We start from the raw sequence: 26623 nt of genomic DNA, 5'->3' as shown, positions 1-26623 counted from the left end.
TTTTTCTTCTATTGTAATGTTCTACAAAAGTAGCCCAAATTAAGTGGTAGGTATAACGCAGGTTAGCTCCCTCTGAAGTTCAAGTACAAAGTAAAATCTGAAGTTTGTCCTAAATTTTCTGTCCAGTAGCTATTCACAAACATGGCTTCAAGCTTTTTCGTATTTTCTGTAATTTTACAATCTTTAATGTTCCTACAGTTAAATTCCTTCTCCACAGTTATACCCATATTAACAGTGACATACTGCTTTATCTAAAATTATATCCTTTTTCATTCTTGTATATTTCTGTACATGCAGTCTAAAAGGCTTTTTTTTTTCTTTTAATCTAGTACCGTAATCTCTGGATTCTTCAAAAGTATTTTTTGCCAGTGTATTCCTTTTGTTCAAACATATAAGTGGCATCTTCCTTGCAGTTTTTGAATTTTTCTGATTTAGATTCCAAAATTTTGCATCAAAGTGGCCATAATAGAATGTCTGCATCCAGTTTTTTTGCATCAATCTATTATATCCCGTAGATTCACTTTTATACTGCTTACAACAAAGGTTAATGTCCAGTTGACCTTTTTTTCTGTTTATAGCTTTTTCCATTTCATTTACAGGACGAAAGTAAAAAAAATAAAAAATAAGCCACTATGGTCTTATTCAGAAACATTAATGCTATAACCCTTTTGTCCTTTACTACAGAAGTTGTAAACTGTTGTAAATAGGCATGTTAATTACCTCTAGAGTTTTTATTCATTTGCAATGTTTCAGCTAAGTTAACATAATGTAATTTCAGTATTCACGCTGTCCTTTTCAGCTACTTGTACTTTCAGGTATTCAGCATTCATATTTAAATATCAGATTTTCCTTTGGTATATTGCAGTTGAACTATAAATGATTTTCATGGTTTTATGCACTCTAGTTAACCTCTTAATAGACTGTCACCTATTCCCTCATTAATGAATGGAGAATGTAACATTCAGAATCAAATGTGCACCTTCATTACAGAAGGAACAGTACCTCATTGACAATTATAAATGTAAGAGGAACAAATATTGAACCTTTCCATTCCATATCTTCCTGCCATCTGTGACATTTTGCCTCGCAAACAGACTTGCATTTAGAAATGTTCACCTCCAAAGCTGTGTAGTCAGTTTACATTTGTTTTAAGTAGTTATTAATGAAGACCTGTTTGTTCCATGCATAACCATTTTTTCTAATAATTCACTTTCAATAAACTTATCTGCTTTATCGGACGTCACAAACATTCCGTCCCCAGATGTGTGAAGGATCATAACTTTAAACTCAAGTGGATAAATCTTGACCTAGATTATTTACATATTATTGATTTTTAATTATCTGGCTTACTGGTCTGGCTGAATTAATTTTCCTAAGCTTGCAATTTTCAGTGCATGCAAGTATCCTGCAGAGTGGTTTCTCAGATTCCGGGAGACCTCCAACATTCTTTGCGCTAACGCATCCTTTGGGTCATTGGAGATGTTTACTGTTTCTTGATCATGTGGAGATGCAGAATCCCTAACAAATCAATAATTTCTGCACCACAGTTACAGAAAGTGGGAAACATTGCACATTCTTCACTCCTTAATGCCTTCCTGTTGTGCAATTCTTTCATTTGGTACTTAACTACAGTCACATCATGTAATCCACCAGAAAAAAATGTTTTAATCAAAGACTCTCCATAGACATCTCCATTTGGAGACTTGACGCTGGTTCTCGTCCACCTGCCATTCTGACATCTTATTTTTCCCTGCTTTTCCAGGAAACAGGAACACATAGTAGCAGCAGCTTATGGTATTCATAAAGGAAATTAATGAAAGTGTTAGGAAATTTCCAGTATCCAGGCCAGATTGCAATTAGTGAAAGTATAAACACCTTAAAAACTGCTATTGGCCTGATGCAACTAAACATGTCAACAAAAGTGACGTTTTTTTTTTTTTTGTCAACCCTTTGATCCCACTGGATCCGTTCTTCAAATTCTGGGATGCTTGAATCGACCAGGAACATTTCCACTGAGTAGACATACAATGCGAAGAGGATGCAGCTTGACCATTTGTACAGGAGCATGTTATGCCATTTCATTTAGTCAGCATCCACATGTTCGTGTTTCACTGTTGCAGTCATTACATTAGGGTTATCTGCTGGCAGGTTTCCCTCAGTCAGCCTGATAAAGTCTTGGGTCCTGCGCCAGTTGCTGTCCCTTCTTCCATGACGTCAGGTCGTCAGTGATATAAAACATGCAGCAGACACCATTACATTAGTCTTTCTTGCCACGCGGTGCCCGAAGCAGAAGCAGTTCGCAAGTGCCGGACGGCCGACTACTGAAATTCTCGTTTTCGAGTTTCAGAACCAAAGTCTTCAACTAAAAGCTGTACCCCATTGGGGAAACTTTTTCTTGCTCCTTGCCGATGTCAGTAAAAGTTAATTGCATTACTTGTGGGAAGCAAATACCTCATAAGGATTTTCATTTGTACTGTATTCCTTGCCTAGGCCCTGACCACAACGTGTCTTGCTGTCGGTTTTGTGCTAAATTTAATCAACACACGATTAAACGTCTGTATACTTTTGCTTCTAAATATTTTGGCTTAAGATTTAACTATCCAGAAATGTCGTCTGTTAGCATTCAGACTACCGGAATACCTAAAAAAATGCAAAGAAAAAGACAGAGACAGACCGTCTAGGTCCAAAACCGACGACGCTTCTTCTAAGCCGAGTCCGGTATGCCGCGAGATGCTTTAAGTATTGAACCCGCGGATGTCTCTACCTTAGATGGGTTCAGAGCCACTGTGCAGGCACCGGCTTCTGAGGGTGTTTTCAGGCCTAAAGATTTTTATATTAAACCGACGCCATCTTCAAAACTAAGGCCAAAATCTACTACTTTGTCTAAAAAAACGATGCTTGGGCCACGTGTACAGGCCCCAATGCCTAAAAAACAAATGATCAAAATGGCTGAAGATTTAATTACGTTGATCATGGGTAGCCATCCCCCTCCTGCTAACAGGCCTAGGCAAGGCACTGACTATGAATCTTCAGATAAGGTTTCTATTTCTTCTGATTCTTCTTCTGAACAGGATTTATCTATACCTACTTATGAGGACTTTGATGTGGTAGATTCTATTCCTTCTGCTTCTCCCCCTGATGATTTTCTCTCTTGCAGAAACTTTACATATCTTAAGGGAACACTTGCACTGGAGAAGTCAGGATTTCCCTGAATCTAAAAAGAGACTTAGGAAATTTCTTCTTCTTCCTCAGCATAGGCCTTTGGCTATACCTCCTGTTCTAGACATTGTTTATGTTTTTTCAGAATCCAGTACGACTCCTGATTCTCTGCCTCCAGCTCCTAGTAAGCCAGACAGATACTACAGAGTTCCTGACTCTCACAAATTCCTTTTCAAAAACCCTACTGCTGATCCTGAAACCATTTCTCAGGGTCACAAGGGCGTTAAGGCCTCTACTGCTAAAAATCCTACCCCTTCTGACAGAGATTCCAGGGTGCTGGATAGATGGGGTAAGAAGGTTTACACGTCTGCAACCTTGGAAATCAGGGCTTTAAACTGTCAATTTCATATGCTTAAATATCAACAACATGTCATGGGTCTACTTAAACAGAAAATGATGTTGATCTTTGTGTGGAAAATAGAGTTGCAGGATTTATTGCATTCATAGTTTCATAGTATAGTACTAGGCTATCTGCCCTGGGGCATTTGTAAGCCTAGCCATAGTGATGTGGCTTTTGCCACCCCATGAAATGGTACAAAAATGTACAGAATAAATCTAGAATACTGTGCCTCTGTCCAGTAGTGGCACAATGAAGGTCCCCTTATATAATATAATTAGTTTACTGTGCCCCTGTCTAGCAGTGACACAGATGTGTGACCCCTGGGGTAAACTTACAATCTCCCATCCACTCATCAAGATTTCTCTTGAAGAGAGTCAGTGAGAGGTTCTGCCTAATACGAACTGGGATCCTGTTCCAAAGCATGGGAAGCCTCTGGGTTATGAATCTATCCCTCCAACATGTCCTATTCATACTTGTGCCGAGGTTTAAGTCTTTAGCTCTCGTGGTCCTGATGGATTTGGATTTTTTGAGGTGGAGCATGTCCATCAGATCCTGATTGGACATGGCCTTGTACGTCAGGCAGAGATCACCTCTGAGCAGGCAGTATGCTACTGAATAGAGCTGAAGTTTCTTTAGTCTGGCAGAATAAGACATATGTTGAAGACCCTTGATCCTTTTGGTGAGGTACTTTTGTGGTCTCTCCAGCTGTTGCAAATGCCGGGTGAGGTACATACCAAATGGGGCATTGTACTCAATCATGGGTCTGATGAGGGAGGAATATAGGGGTACAATGACATCCTTGGATCTGGATGTGAATCCCTTCGTGATGAGGTGTGCAAGGTAGAATGTTTTTCTAACCACTTTGGCAACGTGGGTGTCAAATGAGAGGTCACTGTCTACTTGGGTCCCTAGGTCTCTGATTACTTTTTCCGTACTCAGTGGGTTGCTGTCTATGTAATAATTTGTGGTTACTTTGTTTTTTTCCAAAAGGGATGACTATACATTTTTTGGCATTTAGTTTAAGGCCGTGACTACGGCACCAGTTGTCCATTTCAGTGAGGCCTTTTTGTAGGATGTGTGTGTCTGCTGGTGTATCGACTATGGCGCCTAGTTGCAGTCATCTGCGAACTTTGTCAGCCACAGCCCTCCCATGTTTGCTTTAACATCTGAGAAATAAATGCCGAACAAGAGGGGTCCCAGGACAGATCCCTGTGGGACACCACTTGTGACTGGCTTTGAGTCTGACATTGCTCCAGCGATTTTAACTTTATGGGTTCTGTCCTTTAGCTAGTTTGCAACCCATCTAGTGACAGTAAGGGTTTACTTTTAAGCTGTTTAGCTTATCTATGATGCCTGAGTGGGGTATTGTGTCGAAGGCCTTAGCCATACCTCCTTCCATTCAGCTGAACAAGTTGGAAAACATGATTTGCAATGTGGTTTTGATTCTTTGGAGGTCACTTGCAGGGCTGCTGTAACTGGATCTGTGATAAGAGAGCAAAATCTGCCTGACCATGTTAAAGCAAAACTGTTGGATGTTCCTTTACAACAGGACAGTCTCTTTGGTAATAAGGCTGAAGAAGTTTTAAAAAATATGGAAGATAAAGCTAAATCTATGCAAACTGAAAGATTTCTTACAAGTGCAGCCACTCAGATTTAGTAGGCACTGACCTACTAAGAACTGGTCCTTTCCAGTTCCCTCAAGAGCCGCTAAGGTGAAATCCAGACATTCCAAAGGCTCCAGGTTTCAGTCACAAGGAACTTTTAGAACAAAACAAGGGTGCCTCCACCTCCAAATCTGGAAGCAACAAGGCACCTCCCTATGGTAAACAGTCTCAATGACTTTCTTCTACAATCACCAAGCACTTAACTTTTGGCCGCCCCTTTGGGGGGAAAACTGGCACTTCATTCACGAAACTGGCAACGGATTACCCAAGTCAAATTGGTTTTAAATATAGCATCCCAGGGATACAGATTTCATTTCCACACGTTGCCAATCCCAAATGGATAGCCAGATCTGCCTCCAAATCAGTGGTCAGAAGCCCAGAAACAAGTTCTGTTCCTCATGAATATGGGGGCTATTCAGCCAGTACCAGAAGAGGAAAATGGACAAGGTTTCTATTAAAGACTTTTCCTAGTACCCAGAAAAGACAAATGATGGTGTCCAATTCTGGACTTATCCATTCTAAATACATTTCTGGACATTCCAAAATTCAAGATGCTGACTCTTCAACCGTTACTACCTATGCTAGGCAAAGATGCCTGGTTGGTAACTCTAGACGTAAAAGAGGCTTACCTGGATATCCCAATCAGGGAATCTTGCAGAAGATACCTCAGCTTCAAAGCAGGCTACTTGCATTAGCTACCAGTTCTCTGCACTGCCCTTTGGCTTATCTACTGCGCCCAGGGTCTTCACAAAGTGCCTGGCACCAGTAATTGCATTTTGCAGGCAAAGAAATATTCAAATTTATCCATACCTGGACGATTGTCTAATTCAGGCAGAAAACAAGGACACTCCTCTAAAGCATCTGGCGTTTGTAAAAAGGGTTCTAACTTGTCCAGGGTACACCATAAACGAAAATAAATCACAACTGGTACCCTCTCAAAAAATTACATTCCTTGGTGCAAGCTTGAATGCAACTGCCCAGATGACGACTTACCTTACACCAGAAAAGCAAATTCAATTGATGACTTACTTCAAACAGGTGGCCACAAAAACCTAGCTATCTGCAAGATAAATTCTGCATGCCTTGGGGTTCATGGCCACCTGCATTCTTCTAATTCCATATGCAAGACTGCATATGAGGAAACTTCAGTGGTACCTAAAAAGTTTGTAGTCAACATTGTCACAGCCTGGAAACGATAATTCCTATTATACCTTGCCTGCAACTAGAGTTCCTATGGTGGGCAGAGGCCTGCCACCAAAACAAGGCACTGCCATTCACTCCACCCCCTGTCACCCAAACCCTAACTACAGACTCATCAGACTATGCTTGGGGGGGTGCATCTGGCAGGAAAATGCATTCAGGGCAAATGGAGCCCAAATCAAATGCACCTACATATCACTCGGAAAGAGATGCTAGCTGTACAGAATGCTCTGACAGCCTTCAAGGACTACCTTCACGGCCTTGAATTATCAAATACATCTACAAGCTCAATTCCTGCTAGGAAAGCTAAATACTCTGGCAGATGAACTAAGCAGAAATCTTATGGACCCACACAAATGGAAACTGGAGCCACAAGTTTTCAACATGTTGACATGCAAATGGGGGAGCCCAGACATAGATCTTTTTGCCTCATCCCAGAACTACCAGTTGGACAAATTCTGCACAAGAATTCATCACAAAAAAGCTTGGAAAGTGGATGCTCTGTCATTCAGCTGGAAAAACCTATCCGTCTATTCTTTTCCCCCTTTGCCTCTGCTCTCCAAAGTCCTACTAAAAGTTGCAGGACAAACCAAAAATGATTGATTGCTCCAGACTGGCCTCGCCAGCACTGGTAACCACTCCTACGCAATGTGTCACACCTTCCTCCGTGGCACCTGCCTCAGACACCTTACCTACTCTCTCGGCAGAACTACCAAATTCTGCACACTTAGCTCCAAACTTTGAATCTTGCAGCATGGCTAATCAACTAATTTCACCCTTGGCATCTCTCAGCAAACCTGTGATGGATGTCATTTTGGCGGTTAAAAGGCCTAGTATTAGAAAATCTTATGCTGACAAATGGAAAAGATTCTGTGCCTGGAACCAATCATAAGGAATAAGCACAGCAATGCCCAATATTCCTCAGATTCTGCAATACCTAACTGAGATGCTTCACAGGGGCCTATCTTTTTCTTCCATAAAAATCCATGCCTCTGCCATTTCAGCTCATTAGAACACAGAACCTCCCCTCTTCTCTCATCCTCTGCTAAAGCAGCAGTATCTCAGAGGGGCCAAAAATGTAATACCTCCCAGGAGAGCACCAACTCCTGCATGGGACCTCAATTTTGTTTGAGAAAAACTCACTCTACCTCCTTTTGAGCCAGCTGCTACTGCGGACCTAAAATTTCTCTCTTGGAAAACAGCTTTTCTTTCAGTAGTCACTTCAGCTAGATGGATCTTAGAATTACAGGCTTCTTATGGCAGTGGAGCCTTTCATTATTTTTTATCTGGATAGGGTGGCTCTCAAGACCAGTCCATCCTTTATGCCTAAAGTGGTATCCAGTGTGGCTCTTAATCAGACCATTCATCTGTCAACTTTCTTCCCCAATCCACAGAAGGGTGAACAGATTCTGCATTCATTGGATGTACACAAACAACTTAGATTCTACTTAGGACAAAATCTCTAAGAAAATTTGAACAACTATTGGTGGCATTTGCTGCAGGGGCAGAGGGAAAGGCTATTTCAAAGCAGACTATTTCCAAATGGATAAGCCATTGTATTCGTTTCTGCTATATGCACCATGGTAAACCTGTCCCCAAGGGGATCAGATCTCATTCCACCAGGGCTGCATCTACTTCTGCATCCTTTCTCAGAGGGGTTCCTACCAGAGACATTCTAGAAGCTGCTACCTGGAGCTCAGTTCATACGTTCAACAAACATTACCATTTACCTCTCTTCTCTAAATCCAGAGCTGGCTTTGCCACTGCTGTCCTGCAGGGCCTTATAGCTGCTCCTAATGCTGTATAAATCCATCCTCCCAACCATAGCTTTGGGATTCTACCCAAATGTAATGACTGCAACAGTGAAACACGAAGAACATAGCACAGTTGTGTACACTTACCATAAATGTAGATGTTAGAGTGTATTCACTGTTGCAGTCGTGGTTACCCTCCCTCCAGCCCCCTGTTTTTCTCTAACTATACCTCTCCTTTCTTTTACTATGATTAAAAGCCTTTTTGGTGTATTTGCTTTTGTTTGGAGGTATATGTTTTGCATTTCAAATTATATGCGTATATATATATAATATGTATAATATTTTGCTCCCCATTTGAGGGGCACCTGATATCTGGGGCAAGAAAAACTGATGTAATGGCGTCTGCTGCATGTTTTGTACCCCTGACGACCTGACTCCATGGAAGAAGGGGCAGCAACCGAAGCAGGACCCAAGACTTTGTTAATCAGGCCGACTGAGGGCAACCTGCCAGCAGATTACCCTAATGTAATGACTGCAACCGTGAATACACTCGAACATCTACATTTATGGTAAGTCGAACATCTACATTTATGGTAAGTGTACACAACTGTACTTTTCTTGGACTTGTTTAGGTCTATTCCATGATCAGAGCAACATAGTGTTACCTCTTCATGCCCTGACCTTGTGGAGGACAGAAGTGTTATCAGTCTGTTTGATAACTGCACTTACTTCCATTTTACTGTTACTGGCTTGCTTTCTGTAAATAATTTGGATTTAGCAACCGGAGTGCTTAATGGCCTGGTTTATTTGGTTTGCTGATATTAACATTGTTGAAGATTAAGTATTCATTGTATAAATTAGGACGTCTGTATCTTGGTGCTTGATGTCTGCCCTTTCTCTTTCTATTGCCCGAGATTCAGCCAGGTTGTGGCATTTTCTCCATGGTTCTTAATCAAATCAGTTTGACGCTGTTCTTGGTCTTTTTTTAGTTTGAGGGGACTAGCCTTGTTTGGCTACAGGTACCCTTCTCACTGTTTGTAGTATATTTTCATATCTGTTTTCTTGTGGGCAGGGAGTGTACATGCAAGTGATTCGGGTGGTGAGTTGGCAAACTTGGAGACCAGGTGTGCTTTATGCATGAAGTTACTGTGTGTACTAGCACCTGGCATGTGATTTTTGTAGAAAAATTACAGCTTAGGCGGGATTAGATCAGTTGCACGATTTTCCAATGAGGATCCTTTTGTATGTCAGCCTTTACAGCTGTAGGAAAGTATGTCAAACCACCTGTATTGGGGGCTTGTTACTTTAGTGTGCCCCACCTCCTGAGATGACATGTAATTTTGGGAAAATTCACTAGAGACAAGTGCCTCTTGTCAGTTTCTGGGCATTGTCAGATTCGTAACTTGCTCGTTGCTTTGGGTTTGATTCCCCTCAGTATTCATCTGCTTAGTGAATCAGAGGTGAAACTCACTGGTTTATAGCCTTATCTGTTCAGCTGCTATCACAGCATGTGCCTCCCAAGTGTGCGAATAAAGGAAAATTGAGGATGTGCATAGTTACTGTATGTTGAGTAAATCCTGCCATTACTTTACTGCCCAGGCTTTTTCACAGATAACCTCATGTGGTAAGTACATATATTTTGTCTTAACTTTGTGTTATTTCTTTAAGTCCTTTAGTGTCTGTAGAGTAACTGTTTCTGGACCTTTTTTGCTTTTGTATAATGTAAGAGTGTCACTTAGTAAAGTGACCTGCCTGCCGTATCATCGTTTTGTTTAGTGCTTGTTCAGAGTGGTGCCAAACTACATCAGTTATACTTACACTGAACTCTGCTTTTTGTGTGTGTGTATGATTTTTGTTGTTTCATCCTTTTGTCTTTTTCTATTAATTGCTTTCTTTTATACTACAGCTTTTTAGTTTTGATGAGTTTCCTTATTTTGTCATCCCATAGCTTCTTGGATAAAATTAAGTTAAATGAATGCAAGTGGTGTAAAGTGATTTTTGGAAAACTGGGTAGTAAGAGGTGTTTTGTAAGTTTTTCACCATGCTTCTGCTAGTTATCCTTAACTGGCTTTACATTAGCATACGTTACATACCAGGATATCCGAAAAGTTGGAGCTTTTAAGGACCAAACAGTGATAGCAGTAAAAGCACCTCCTGAAACAAGGCTTGAAGTACCTGACCCAGTAGAGGTATGTTTCCATGTCCTGATTCTTTGCCTTTTGGCTAAGATCAAGTATGGTATGTTAGCGTTTCCAGTTGCTCTGTGTAGAGCTTGTTTGAAGAGGCTTTTTTGCAGCAAGTATATTTTCCCTGCTTTTAAATTTATTGAAGGTATTCTGTAACTCGTGCCAGCACAACTATCCTCACTGTAAGCTGTTGGTATTAAAGGCAGCCCTATATGCCGTTTAAATTTATTTTATATTTTGACTGTTTACCCACATGCACACAGTTTCTAGAAGGTGCCACGGCATGCTTTCTTTATTCCAGAATTCGCACCATGTTTGACTCAAGAATAATGTACAAAGATCTAAAATCAGTGATGCGGTATTCAATACTGCTCTTTTAACTTTGTGTAACATGCCTTCCATTTAGAAGCAAGAATTTCAGTCTAAATCCCCAGTGATGCTTCCTGCTGGCATGTAGCATGGCTGCAAACTTCTTGGCAGATAGAAGCTTGACTGAAGAAATTTTCTGCATTGTCCATTGTGACCATGGAGGTGTAGCTCTCAGCATACAATAGACAGCATAGCTCGCCTAACTCCTATTAGGTTAACTCTCTGGGATACAGGGATAGATGACTGCCTCCCAGACAGCTGGGTTTTGATTACTGGCCACTGTGCCAAATGAGTTGAGGGGAGGGTGGAAGAGTAAAAGGAGCTGTGCCTTCTAACGTCTGCTGGGAGAGGGTGATATAAGTCCATGGTATGCATTGCACAGCTTTTCTGTGCTATAGACTAGAGAAATTTGTGCTTCTGTTCTGAGGGACTGGGACATCTACAGACTGAAGTAATGTGTGAAAGAGAAACTGTGGAGGGGAATGAATGAATGAATGAACTGGTAAATAGGTGGAATGATGAAGGGTTAGTCCAAAACAGTCTCCTGTGTCTGAACATTTTGTTCTGTTGCAAATGTTTATTGCTTGATAAAATTCATTGTGTGTTGATTCTTGCTGTGGCTGAACTTCAGGTTTCTCATCAAACTTTGAATGCTTTCTATGCTAGATCGGTATTCTGCATATGGGTTCACTCCTCTTGTCTCGCGTACCTACGGCCAGTATACAAAATCTTTCAGTCCCTCTGAGGTGCGTGTGACATCTGACGTGGCTGAAGGAACGTGGGCCACAGAAGTGACGGCACACACCAGCCCTCAGAACTTTGCCACCAGTCGTACACCAGGTGCTACTGCTGACGTCCGATTCAAATTAATCCGATAAATACCACATTTGGGACCTTTTCAGTCCTTCCTTTAAAATTGTATTGCCTGTTCGTGTCATCCAGAAAGGGTAAGTGTCAGTGCGGCTGCCAGATCTTTCACAAGGACGTCCACGATAAGTGCCTTTTCCTGTTTGGACAGTCGCACAACCACAAGGCCTGCCCTATTAGCCAGACGTTTGTACCCAAGACCCTTAGGAGCCGCTTGCATGCTTAAACCTTTACTTGGAAAACCAACGCCTTAAGCAGATCACTTTAAGTATGGAGGGCTTCTCAGACGTTTTTTCGGAACCACCAAAAAAGTAGGCCAAGACCCTATGGCTTTCATCTACCGCTGAGCCTCTTCCATCTGATCCTCAGCCTGTGGGAGACTTTGGCCTGGTAGAAGGGACCGGATCCACCACATTAGATAGCGAGTACCTACACAGATGCCGCACAGTCCCTCGGCGAGAGCACATCCACTGAGGCTATACCGGCACAGGTTTCTGACGCCGGGGGGGGGGGGGGGGCAGCATTATGTGAAGGCCCGTCTGATCCTGCCGATCAGAAGAAGAATCCGTTTCAGTCCTTCTGTTCCTGTGTTGCAGTATTCTTACTGTGGGATTTCCCGCCTAAGGCGACCCAACATCTGCTCCTGTACAAAAACTTAAGCCTGGTTGCTGTAGGTGGGTGGGACGTCACGTAGAGCCATAAACCAGGGACCTTAAATGTGACGTCTGCACACACACACACACACCTCAAATTTTCAGCCGCAGACAGCACATCGTTCACTTCGCTCCTACTCTCGAAGACTTCTAAAAAGTGCCCCGCTGGGGAAACCTTGCATTCTTTTTGTTTGCGCTTGGATAGCTGTATTTTATATTAAGAAATAAAATAAAAGCACCGGACCACCAAGGTCAGACAAAACACTTGATTTATTTACAATGCCAAATAACTAAGCGCTTTTGCCAGAAATACAACCTGGCTTCATCACAGTCATCTGGTCAAACACACATCCTCTTAAATGTTCCAGTACAGCACCCCACTAACCAATCAATAAACAGATCTTAAATTACATCACATAGCAATTATAAAATCACTAACCAGTTAAAACAAAAAAAAATGTGTATGTAAAAACAATTATTCGATCACCTACTAAAAAATTTTTCATAGTGATAATTGATTTCCATATACAATAAAAAAGCAAACCAAAAATGAATAAAGACAACCCATAGGGAAAAAGACTTTTTAATCACATTAGTTCTATGTTTTAAGACGGGCATTAGGGAGGTACTTTCATTTAATCTTGCCAACTTTAAGGCATTAAGCCTTGGTTGCCACCTAAGTTCTCTCATCTCTACCTCAGTCTTCAAATCACCCCCTCTCTCCCTTTTTGGCACTCTATCCACTGCAAAAAACAAATTTTTTTTTTAAATTCTTACATTTGTTGCTGTGTAAATAGTGTATTAGGTTTGTCCTTAATGTTCATCGTGTTACACTGCTGCAGTCATCACACTTGGGTTATCCTGCCGTCAGGCGGTCCCACAGTCGGCCAGAGTTCCAAAGACTTGGTCCGGCGTTGGTTGCTGTCGCTTCTTCCCTGACGTCCGTGTGCCAGGGGTATATAAGATGCATCCGACGCCATTTTCTTCAGTCTTTCTTGCTGCGCGGTGCCTGAAGCAGAAGCAGTTCACAAGTGCCGGTCAGCCGACTCCTGAGATTTTCGAAGTTGAATTTAATCCGAAGTCTTCAATAAAGCTAAGTACCCCGTTGGGGAAACTTTTTTCTTGCTTCAGACCGATGTCAGAAAAAGTTAATAATTGTATTTCTTGTGGGAAGCAAATACCTCATAAGGACTTCCACTCTTACTGTATTCCATGCCTAGGCCCTGATCACAATGTCACTAGTCTGTTTTGTGCTAGATTTAACAAACGCACTATAAAAAGACGGTTTGATTTTGCATTGCACTACTTTGGCCGAAGGTTCAATTATACTATGCCATCGGATCAATCGACGACCGCAATTCTGGAAAAACGCAGACACAAGGATAGACAGGCATCCGAGGTCCAAAACCGACGAAACTTCTTCTAGGCCAGTCGCCGGTTCTCAGTGAGGTGCTTTCGCAGCCTCTGACACCCGCTACCTCAGAGCCAGTTTTGAGAACTCCCTCAGACTCCCACGTGGAGACAACTAGACCTCTGGAAACTCAAGGTATTGGGCCTACGGAAACTAATCCCTCAGATGGGTCCGGAGCCGATGAGCAGGCACCGGCTTCTGAGTGTGTTTTCAGACCTTCACAACTTACCATTAAATCAACAGCCAAGACAAAGGTACCATTAAAGACAAAGAAACAAGTACAGCATTCTCCTGGACAGTCCTCCATGCCTAAGAAACAGATGCTTAAAATGGCCGAAGACCTCATTACTCAAATCAGGGGTTCCCATCCCCCTCCTGAGAAATAGCCTAGGCAGGATACAGACTATGACTCCTCTAATCAGGTTTCCATTTCCTCGGATTCCTCTTCAGACCAGGGATACTCTTTACCCCCCTATGAGGACTCTGATGCTTAGGAATCTATCCCTTCAGCCTCTCCTCCTGAGGATTACTCCTTTGGGGAAACTTTACATACCATGAGGGAACATTTCCAGTGGGAAAGTCAGGAATACTCAGAATCCAAGAAAAGGCTCAGGGATTTCCTCTTATTGCCTCAGCACAGGCCCCTGGCTATTCCGCCTGTACTAGACATTGTGGATGATGTGTTCTCTGAATCCAGCTTATCTCCTGACTCTTTGCCCCCTACTCCAGCCAAGCCAGATAGGTATTAGAGTCCCTGACTCTCGCAAGTTTCTATACAAAAACCCTTCTGCTGATCCAGAAACTATTTCCCAGGGTTCAAAAGGGGTTAAGGCTTCCATTGCAAAAAATCCAGTACCATCTGACAGATTCCAGAGCTTTGGATAAATGGGGGAAGAAAGTATACACGTCTGCAACTTTAGCAGTAAGAGCTTTAAATTGCCAGTTTCACATGCTTAAGTACCAACAATATTTAATGGCTCAGTTAAAACAGAGAATGCTTGCTAGCTCAGAAGTTCCTGATTGTAAATAAATGCAGGATTTATTGCATGCAGTTGAACAGGTGGGAAAACATACTCTGCAATGTGGTTTTGATTCTTTAGAGGCCTCTTGTAGAGCCGCAGTTACAGGTTCTCTTATTCGAAGACATGCTTGGTTAAAAGAACAGAGTTTACCTGAACATGTTAAGGCAAAGTTATTGGATGCTCCTTTACAACATGATACCTTGTTTGGTGTTAAGGCAGAAGAGGTGTTAAAGAAAATGGAGGATAAAGCTAAATCTATGCAAACAGTCAAGGATTTCTTGGATACAGCCACCTTGGTTTAGCAGAAATTGGCCAACAAAAAATTGGTCCTTTCCAGTGTCAGGCCACAGAGAGGCAGATACAGACACCCAAGAGGCAGATCTCAACCCCAAGGCTCAAACAGACAATGACAGTGTGGCACCTCAACCCCAAAAGGAGGTGAGGACAAGTCTCAACCTTACAGGAAACAGTCACAATGACTTTCCCTTGCGTACGCCAAGCACGTCCCTTCTGGAAGCCCCCTTAGGGGGAAAACTAGCACTTTTTTTCTCAAAACTGGCAAACAATCACCCAAGACAAATGGGTCCTGAATATTGTCTCTCAAGGGTACAGATTCCACTTCCAAACTTTACCAAAGCTAAAAGGAATGCCAGACCTGCCACAAAATCAATGGGCAGAGGCACAAAAACAAATTTCAGCCCTCATGGACATGAGAGCTATACAAAAAGTACCACAACAGGAACAAGGACAATGATTTTACTCAAGACTCTTCCTGGTCCCCAGAAAGGACAAAGCCTGGAGGCCTGTACTGGACCTTTCAATTCTGAATACTTACCTGGATATTCCGAAATTCAAAATGTTGACATTACAGCAGCTTCTGCCCATGCTGGGCAAGAAGGCTTGGCTTTTTACTCTGGACCTCAGAGGCATACCTGCATGTCCCTATCAGACAAAATTGCAGAAGATACCTCCAATTCAAAGCTGGTACAATGCACTACCAATTCTCTGCACCGCCCTTTGGCTTATCTACTGCGCCCAGGGTCTTCATAAAGTGTCTGGCACCAATAATTGCATTTTGCAGACAAAAAGGAATCCAAATATATCCATACCTGGACGACTGCCTCATTCAAGCAGAGACAAAGGACGTTCTTTTACAGCATTTGGTGTTTGTGAAAAGGTTGCTAATTTCTCTAGGGAGCACAGTAAACGAAAAGAAGTCAAAACTAGTGCCCTCACAACAGATTACATTCCTGGGTGCCAGCTTAAATACAACGGCCCAGATGGCTTACCTCACGCCAGACAAACAAGTGCAACTAACTCAATATTTTCAACTACTGGCAAAAACGTCCCATCTCCCTGCAAGAAGAATTCTGCAGGCCCTGGGATTCATGGCATCCTGCATACTACTAATACCATATGCCAGACTGCATATGAGGAAATTACAATGGTACCTAAAAAAGTGTTTGGACTCAATGTCCTCACAGTCTAGAAGCAGTAATTCCAATAATTCCCTGCATACAACAGGAGTTTCGATGGTGGGAACAGGCATGTCACCTAAACAAGGGTCAGCCTTTTACCCAACCCATAGCCAGGCAAACTCTAACAGATGCTTCAGATTACGCCTGGGTAGCACACATGGCAGGAACATGCATTCACGGCAAGTGGACCACAGACCAGATGCATCCTCACATCAATCAAAAAGAGATGTTGGCTGTTCAAAATGCCCTAACAGCTTTCAAGGACCTTCTACACCCAGGGCAACTATTACTAAAGACAGACAACACCACAGTAATGTGGTACATAAACAAACAAGGGGGCACTCACTCTTATCCCCTATGCAGGCAAGCCATGACCTTGTGGAACACAGCTCTAACGTACCAAGTTCACCTGCAAGCACAATTCCTGCCAGGAAAGAAAAATACTCTGGCAGACGACCTAAGCAGAAATATCATGGACCCTCACGAATGGAAATTGAACCCACAAATCTTCAGCATGATAACACAAAAATGGGGATGCCCAGACATAGATCTTTTTGCCTCCCCTCTGAATTGCCAACTACAAAAATTCTGCACAAGGACTTATCACAAACAAGCATGGAAAGTGGATGCTCTTCTGTTGAGCTGGAAAAACCTAAAAGTCTGTGCCTTCCCACCACTACTACTCCTTTCAAAGGTACTCCTAAAAGCCAGACAAGAAAAAACACAGATGATCCTGATTGCTCCGGACTGGCCACGTCAGCACTGGTACCCTATCTTAAGGAACTTGGCTCAGGGCCCACCATGGATTTTGCCCCAAATTCCACACCTTCTGACTCAACAAAACAATCAGATCCTACACGGTCAGCTCAAATCCCTAAACCTGGCTGCATGGCAGATACTTTAGTCAAACAGGCACACATCTCTCTAAAGCTGTTATGGATGTCATTTTTGAGGCCAGGAGGCCTAGCACCAGGAAAGCTTACTCAGAAAAATGGAGGAGATTCTGCGCCTGGAACCAGGCTCACAGCCTTGACCCTCTTGTTCCAAACATTCCTCAGATTTTACTATACTTAACTGAGATGCTGGACAGAGGCCTATCCTTTTCATCAATTAAGATTCACGCCTCTGCCATTTCTGCACATTACAACACGGATCCTCCTTTATTCTCTCATCCCTTGCTAAAGCAGTACCTCAGAGGAGCTAAAAACATAAGACCGCCCCGGAGAGCACCAACACCAACTTGGGACCTCAATTTCGTTTTGGAAAAACTGACCCTGCCACCTTTTGAGCCTGCCAATACAGCCGATCTAAAATTTTTATGGAAAACGGCTCTGCTCCTGGCAGTAACTTCAGCACGAAGAGTCTCAGAGCTACAGGCATTAATGGCAGTGGAACCTTTTATAATTTTTCATCAGGATAGGGAATCTTTAAGGACAAAGCCTACCTTCATGCCAAAGGTGGTATCTAGTGTGGCTCTTAACCAAACCATCCATTTGCCTACTTTTTATCCAAACCCCCAAAATAAAGGGGAGAAACTTCTGCATTCTTTGGACATACACAGGCAGCTACGCATCTACTTGAACAAAACAAAAACTTTCAGGAAAACTGATAAACTGTAGCATATGCTGCAGGATCACAAGGCAAGGCCATCTCAAAGTAGACTATATCCAAATGGATAGGACACTGTATTCGGTACTGCTACACACAGCATGGAAAATCAGTCCCTAATAACATTAGGCCTCATTCCACCAGGGCAACAGCCACTTCAGCAGCCTTTCTCAGAGGAGTACCTACCAAGGACATTTTGGAGGCTGCAACTTGGAGTTCAGTGCACACCTTCACCAAGCATTACCACCTGCCTCTCTACTCTAAATCCAGAGCAGGATTTGCCACTGCAGTTCTGCAGGGCCTCTTAGCCAATCCTAACTCTTTATAGACAGAGCCACCCAAACTTAGCTTTGGGATTCAACCCAAGTGTGATGACTGCAGAAGTGTAACACTATGAACATAGTACAGATGTCCTTCAAGGATGCATCTGCAGTCATCACATATGGGTTGTCCTGCCTCAGGCAGCCCTTCGGTCGGCCGGATTCCAAAGTCTGGGTCTGGCCTCGGCTGATGTCGCACTTACCCCGACGTCAGAGCGTCTGGGGTATAAAAGCATCAGCCGACGCCATCTTCCCCAGTCTTTCTTGCCGCGTGGTGCCCGAAGCAGAAGCAGTTCGCAAGTGCCAGTCGGCCAGCTCCTGTGATTCAGCTACCGAAGACTTCGAAAAAGCTAAGTACCCCGTTGAGGACTCTTTCTTGCCTCAGTCGATGTCGGATAAAGTTAATAATTGTTTAACTTGTGGGAAACAAATACCTCATAAGGATTTCCACTCTTACTGCCCCCCCTGCCTAGGCCCAGACCACGACGTCTCGGCCTGTTCAGCCTGTGCTTCCTTCAACCGACGGACTCTTAGACGTCGGTCGGAGTTTGCAGAGGAGTTTTTTGGGGCTAGTTTTGCTTATAAGATGCCGTCGGAGACTCCGACTTCGCATTTAGTTAAAAAACGGAAGGACAAGGACCGACACACGCGGACTGCGGTTTTGGCTGAAACCACGGTCAGGCCTACCGCGAGGGTCTCTGCTGAAACCGAATCCTTGGTACTTCCTATTACCGAAACCACACAACCGACTACCTCGGCCCTGGAGGCCCCGGCCGAGTCGGTCATTGAATTACCTACTGAAACCGGTGTCCAGGAACCTTCCCACACCATTCCTTTAGAGAAGTCTACTCCTGCACGTGGTGCAGCCAGACCCCCTGCTTCCATGTCCATTAAGGCTTTCTCTAGGGCTAAAGCTGCTAAACTTACTAAGGCTTTGCCTCCCAAGGTTTCCTCTCAAAGACCTTCTACAGATTCTTACCCTAGCAGAGGATCTGATCTCTTCAATTAGAGGTTCCCAGCCTCATCCGGACAGGGGCTCTCAACCACCTCCAGACAAAAGGTCCAGGATTGAGCCCTCTGATCCCCAGTCCTCAGATGAGTCCACGGATGGCTCTGCTCTGTCAGACCACCAGGAGGAGGCTTATTCGGCCTACGAGGATTCTGATGCTTTAGAATCTATTCCCTCGGCCTCCCCTCCTGAAGAATTTTCCTTTGGAGAGACATTACACTCTGAGAGAACATTTTCAATGGCAGGGTCAGGAATTCTCTGATTCCAGAAAGAGATTAAGGACCTTTTTACATTTACCTCAGCATAGGCCCTTAGCTATTCCTCCTGTTTTGAATGTCATTGATGATGTGTACTCTGCTAGTACTGCCCCTGACACTCTCCCTCTGGCTCCTGCCAAACCTGATAGGTACTACAGGGTCCCGGACTCACATTTACACCTGTACAAGGCCCACTCTGCTGATCCAGAAACTATTTCCCAGGGCCCAAAAGGGGTTGCAGCTGCCACTGCTAAAAATCCTGTACCCTCTGAAAGGGAGTCTAGAGCATTAGAGAGATGGGGTAAGAAAGTGTATACTTCTGCAACTCTTTCCATGAGGGCATTAAATTATCAATTTCATATGATACAGTACCAAGAGTATTTACTAGATGAATTGCATAAGAAACTGTCTTCTTCTGAACCCCTTGATCGCAAATCCCTTCAGGATCTGGTGCATAACTCCCAGCAGGTTAGTAACCATTTCTTGCAGTGTGGTTATGATGCATTGGAAGCTTCATGTAGATCAGCTATGACAGGTGCAGTTATACGTAGGCATGCCTGGCTAAAGGAACAATCTCTGCCAGACCATGTTAAAGCTAAGCTTTTGGATGCTCCTATGGAAAAGCAAAAATTATTTGGTTCCACGGCTCTAGAGGTTTTAAAGAAATTTGAAGAAAAGGCAAAATCTGTGCAAACAGTTAGACTTTCTGCAAGTCCAACCACCGAGATTCAGCAGAAATTGGCCTACTAAGAATTGGTCCTTTCCCGACTCAGATCTCAGAGGCAGGAATAGGCGTGCCAGAGGTAGAGGGCAAGCTAGAGGCTCCTACAGAGGCAGTCAGTGGCAGCCTCCCAACCAGAGAGGTAGTGCAGGAACTACAACTGCTACACCAGGACAGACTCAATGACTTTATTTTGACTCTGCCGACCAGGGCTCAGTTCGAAGCACCTTTGGGCGGAAAACTTTCTTTATTCTCAAAAAATTGGCACACCATTACAAGGGACCCATGGACACTGCAAATAATAGACAAAGGATACAGGTTCCATTTCCACTCATTGCCAAAAAGAAGAGGCATGCCAGACCTGCCACCAAATCAGAGGGCAGAGGCTTTGAAGCAAATTACCAACTTAATGCAAATGAAAGCCATAGAAAAGGTACCTCTTTCAGAACAAGGCCAGGGATTTTACTCCAGATTATTCCTTGTTCCAAGAAAAGAAAATCAATGGAGGCCTATTCTTGACTTGTCCGCACTGAATACTTACCTCATTGTGCCAAAATTCAAAATGCTGACTCTACAGCAACTCCTTCCCATGCTGGACAAGGGGTCTTGGCTGGTGACTCTAGACCTCAAGGAGGCATACCTGCATGTCCCTATTCGACAAAGCTGCAGAAGACACCTCAGATTTCTTGCAGGGTCAGAGCATTATCAATTCTTAGCATTACCCTTTGGCTTATCTACTGCGCCCAGAGTATTCACGAAATGCCTGGCATCAGTAATTGGACACTGCACACTTGACGGGATCCAAATCTACCCATATCTGGACGACTGCCTAATACAAGCGGACAGCAAGCAAACTTTGTTAAAGGACTTGGACTATGCCATCCACCTGTTACAGGCCTTGGGATATACAGTCAACATCCACAAATCAAGACTGGTTCCATCCCAAAGAATAACTTTTCTGGGTGCGGATCTAGACACAACCACCCAAATGGCCTTTCTCACAGAAGAAAAACAAAAACAGCTACCAGATTACTTCCAGAATCTGACAAGACAAACTCAGCTGACTGCAAGGAAAATCCTGCAGGCCCTGGGTTACATGGCATCTTGCATTCTTCTGATTCCGCAAGCAAGACTGCATATGAGAAAATTACAATGGTACCTAAGAAGTTTATGGACACAGCACAGTCGCAGCTTAGAAACTCTGATCCCACTCATTCCTTGCCTTCAAAAGGAATTTCTGTGGTGGGCTCAAGCCTGCCAGTCGAACAGCGGGTTGCCCTTCAGCAAGCCAAGAGCCAGCCAAACCATCACCACGGACACTTCAGACCAAGGTTGGGGAGCACACATGGAGGGCAGATGTATCCAAGGGCTATGGTCACAAAGAGAGCTGCACATGCACATAAACCAATAGGAAATGCTGGCAGTGATGCACACAATTGAGGCCTTCAAATCTTTCCTTCAGCAAGGCCACCTGCTCATAAGGACAGACAACACCACAGTTTTGTGGTACATAAACAAGCAAGGAGGCACACATTCCTACCCTCTTTGCAGACTGACAATGAATCTTTGGGAACTTGCTTTGAAACTCAACATACAACTACAGTCCCAGTTCGTGCCAGGGAAAGACAATACACTGGCAGACAGCTTAAGCAGAACTATCATGGATGCACACGAATGGATGCTGCACCCAGACATCTTCTTACTCATCACACAATCATGGGGAAGGCCGGAAATAGATCTATTCGCTTCCCCCCTCAATCATCAACTGAAGAAATTCTGCTCAAGGACATACCACCCACAAGCATGGAAAGTGGACGCTCTCTCTTTCAGCTGGAAAGCTTTAACAGTGTATGCTTTCCCACCTCTCCCATTAATGACCAAGGTCCTACTGAAGATCAGGACGGAGCAGCCCAGAGTAATTCTGATAGCTCCAAACTGGCCAAGACAGCACTGGTACTCACTGTTAAAGAGCATGTCACAGACGAAACCATGGCCTCTCCCCCTATGGCCAGTCCTACTGACGCAGCACAATTTCAGGACTCTGCACTCCAACCTGAAAACCTTGCAGCTAACTGCCTGGAGAATACCATGACTCCTCCTCAGGATAACCTATCCCAGAGAGTGAAGGACATTATTATGGAAGCTCGCTGGCCTTCCACAAGGAAGGCATATTCAGCAAAATGGAAAAGATTTCACACCTGGAACACAGCAAAGGGCCTAGATGTGACCGTGATGAACATGGCACATATACTGGAATATTTGGCAGAATTGTTCCACAATGGCCTGTCTTACTCTTCCATTAAGATGCATGCCTCAGCAATCTCAGCAGAATACAATGTTAATCCACCTGTCTTGTCTCATCCTCTCCCAAGACAGTTTCTAAGAGTAATCAAAAACATTAACCCTCCAAGGAAACCACCTCTACCTACTTGGGACCTGAATTTCGTGTTGGAAAAACTAACACTTCCTCCCTTTGAACCAGCAGCATCGGCAGATCTACAGTTTTTGTCTTGGAAAACTGCCTTCCTTCTGGCCATAACCTCAGCAAGAAGAGTATCTGAGCTACAAGCTTTAATGGCAGTGCAGCCATTTCTTATCTTTCATCAGGACAGAGTTTCTTTGAGGACCAATCCTACATTCATGCCAAAGGTGGTATCAGGGTATCTTTGAACCAAGCTATTCACTTGCCTACATTCTTCCCACAACACAAAATAAAGGGGAGAGACTTCTGCACACCCTGGACATACACAGACAACTGCGCTACTACTTGGACAGAACTAAAAGTTACAGAAAGACTGACAAGTTGTTTGTAGCATATGCTGCTGGGGTACAAGGAAAAGCAATTTCCAAACAGACAATTTCAAAATGGCTAGGAAATTGCATTCGTTTTTGTTACTCCTTTCATGGAAAAACTGTGCCAGCTAACATTAGACCTCATTCCACGAGAGCCACAGCCACCACCACAGCCTTCCTAAGAGGGGTGGCTACCAAAGACATTTTAGAAGCTGCTACATGGAGCTCCGTGCATACATTTGCCAAGCATTACAATTTACCTTTATACTCCAGATCCAGAGCAGGTTTTGCTACGGCAGTCCTGCAGGGTATCTTAACTACACCATCCTTTACTTAGTTCCTCCACCCCCAGATTGGCTATGGTAATCTACCCATATGTGATGACTGCAGATGCATCCTTGAAGGACATAGTACAGTTTTGTACCTACCATAAATGTAGATGTCCGATAGGTATGCATCTGCAGTCAGGTTTACCCTCCCTCCTTCCCCTCTGTGGTATTCCTAGGGTGCTTACCCCTCTATTAGCTAGCTGGAGGAATCTATTATGGTGTATTTGTTTGTATATACATGTATATATATTTTTGCAAATGTTTGGAATTTTATTGCATTTCTCCAAATTTAGCCTTCCTAGAGGGCACCTGGCATCTGGGGCAAGAAAAACTGAGGAAGATGGCGTTGTCTGATGCTTTTATACCCCAGACGCTCTGACGTCGGGGAAAGTGCGACATCAGCTGAGGCCAGACCCAGACTTTGGAATCCGGCTGACCGAAGGGCTGCCTGAGGCAGGACAAACCCATATGTGATGACTGCAAATGCATACCTATCGGACATCTACATTTATGGTAGGTACAAAACTGTACTTTTTGTACCTACTATTAAGTGTAGATGTTGGAGTGTTCACACTGCTGCAGTCCAGGTTACCCTCCCTCCATCCCCTCTGAACTAGCTGGACTTATCTATACCCTTCTATCCTATACAACCTTTGGGGTGTCTTTGCTGGTAACTGAAGGTATTGTTTTTATTTTATATGTATATTTTTGATTAGCAGTATATATTGCCTACCCACTTGGGGGCACCTGACATCTGGGGCAAGAAAAACTGAAGAAAATGGTGTCGGATGCAAGAAAAACTGAAGAAAATGGTGTGTGATGCATCTTGTATACCCCTGGTGCACTGACATCAGGGAAGAAGCGACAGCAACCGATGCCAGACCAAGACTTTGGAACTCTGGCCGACTGCAGGGACCGCAGGATAACCCAAGTGTGATGACTGCAGCAGTGTGAACACTCGAACATATACATTTATGGTAGGTACAAAACTGTACTTTCTTAATACTTCTGGTGTTTTCAGAAATTCTGTCACGTAGCCTGCGAATAGCCTTTCCTACATAACACGCATCGCAGGCTGTACACGTGGCAACATAAACTAAAATAGTACTATTGCAGTTATTTTTCCCTGGACATGCAATAGAAAACTTATAGTCCTTGATAATTACATAGAGGCCATCGTTTATATAGCAGCAGAATCTACAGCGACCACATTTTGACATCATAGATGTTTTAAACTCATTTCCCTGTACATTTGCCTCTAGCCAAGTTCTTAATATTTTTACCCCTACTGTAAATAAATTGGGGCTTATTATCCACAATAGCTTTCATCTCTTTAAACAGAAGTCCCAACCAGAGTTCAGGGATGAAATAAAAAGGGGAGCTAACAAGCTATATATATTTCAACACTAGTTCATCCCCATAACTTTTTTTGTCCCCTTCCTTCAAATTGGTAATGTTTCCATTGGTTAAAATAGGACAAAATACCGTCTCCCTACCTACTGTAATTTCTTTTCTACTCTTTAACAGTAACTTTAAAGGGTATCCTCTATCAAGGAACATACCTGTCATTTTAAGCATTTCTTGTTTAAAAACTATGTTGTCGCTTGCCAGACGAGATTTGTCCTTTAATAATGCCCCTTTGATGGAACGGGTGGCAACTATTAAAGTGTAATAGTGAATTGGAAAAGGTGTCTTTTCTGAAAACATTGCTGTACAAACCTTGAAGTGATTTTACTAAATTAATATCCAAAAAATTAATTCCATCCTTATGGTAATTGTGTGTAAACCTAAAAAACAGTCGTACCATTTAGGTTCTCAAACTCACCTATTTTGGTGTCACCACCTTTCCATAAGAGGAGTATATCATCAAAAAAAACGGTTGTACAGCAAAATGTTCTCCATGTACTTAGATGGAAAGACACAAGTTTTCTCAGGCCAATAGCACAAGATTTGCAAATACTGGGGCGCACCTAGCTCCCATCGCAACACCCTTTTTTTTTTTTTGTTGAAAGATTTCTCCCTCAACTTATGAAGTTGTTTTTCTGGACGATCTCCATGAATTCATAGTGCATTCATTTTTGTTTTATTTATCCTCTTACTTCCTAAAAGACTATCTGCTCATGGGGTATAACAGTGAACAAATTTAATAACATCCACTGCTAAAAATGCAAAACTTCCATCTTTTTTAAACCCCCCAGGCTCTTCCACATGTACTGTATTGAGCACTTTTCTGAAAGGTCCAGCCCCCTTGATTCTTAGGTTCATAGGTTCATAGGTTCATACTAGGCTATCTGCCCGAGGGCATTTATAAGCCTAGCCCATTGTTTTGTGGCTTACGCCACCCCTTTAGTATGGGGAACTATACCCATTATTTTGCTATGCCTCTGTCGAGCAGTGACACTGAGGTAATTCCTGGGGTATATCTGCGATCTCCCATCCATTGGTCAAGATTTCTCTTGAACAAGGCCAGCGAGGTGCTCTGCCTCACATGTACCGGGATTTTGTTCCACAGCATAGGGAGTCTTTGGGTGATGAATCTATCCCTCCAGCACGTCCTATTAATAGCCGTGTCGAGGTTTAAGTCTCCGCCTTGTGGCTCTGATGGATCTAGATTTTTGAGGTGAAGCATATTCATCAAATCTGGGTTTGACATGGCCTTGTATGTTAGGCAAAGGTCACCTCTGAGCAAGCGGTGGCGACTGAATAGAGCTGGAGTTCTTTAAGTCGGGCAGCATAGGACAGATTTTTGAGACCCTTTATCCTTTTGGTGAGGAACTTTTGTGGCCTCTCCAGCTGCTGCAAGTGTCGGGTCAGATACATTCGAATGGGGCATTGTACTCAATCATTGGTCTGATGAGTGATGAGTAAAGGGAGACTATGACCTCCCTTGATCTAGATGAGAATCCCTTCATGATAAGGTGGGCAATGTAGAAGGACTTCCTAACTACTTTAGCTACATGGGTGTCGAATGACAGACTACTATCAACCTGGGTCCCCAGGTCCCTGATAACTTCTTCTGTGCTCAGTGGATTGCCACCTATTTGGTAGCTAGGGGTAACCTTGTTTTTCCCGAAGGGTATGACTATGCATTTTTGGCATTTAACTTTAGGCCGTGGCTCTGGCACCAGTTATCCGCTTCTGTGAGACCCTTCTGAAGGATATCTGTGTCAGATGTGTTTTCTACTATGGCCAGTTTGCAGTCATCTGCAAACTTTGTCAGCCATAACCCTCCTGTGTTTGCTTGTACTTGAAAAGTAGATGCCAAACAAGAGTGGGCCCAGGACTGAGCCCTGTGGGACACCACTTGTGACAGGCTTTGAGTCTGACATGGCGCCAGCAACTCTGACCCTGTGGGTTCTGTCACTCAGCCAGTTTGCAACCCATCTTGTGATGTATGGGTTAACATTTAAGCTGATGAGTTTT

General features: G+C 43.4%; 1 protein-coding gene across 1 annotated transcript in view; it reads left to right on the top strand.

Moving 5' to 3' along the window:
• The window catches only part of E2F3 (E2F transcription factor 3), a 793515-nt gene that overhangs the window by 559863 nt on the left and 207029 nt on the right, over nt 1-26623 (top strand). The window contains exon 5 of the mRNA XM_044065766.1: nt 10252-10366. Within this exon, the coding sequence (XP_043921701.1) occupies nt 10252-10366 (115 nt within the window). The remainder of the gene's footprint in view (nt 1-10251; nt 10367-26623) is intronic.

This window comes from Protopterus annectens, chromosome 3.part0 (genome assembly GCF_019279795.1).
Source record: "Protopterus annectens isolate FY-2018-M chromosome 3.part0, PAN1.0, whole genome shotgun sequence".
In the NCBI taxonomy this organism is placed as follows: Eukaryota; Metazoa; Chordata; order Ceratodontiformes; family Protopteridae; genus Protopterus; species Protopterus annectens.
Note: the sequence above shows the minus strand (reverse complement) of the source record. Positions and strands in the feature narration are given on the sequence as shown.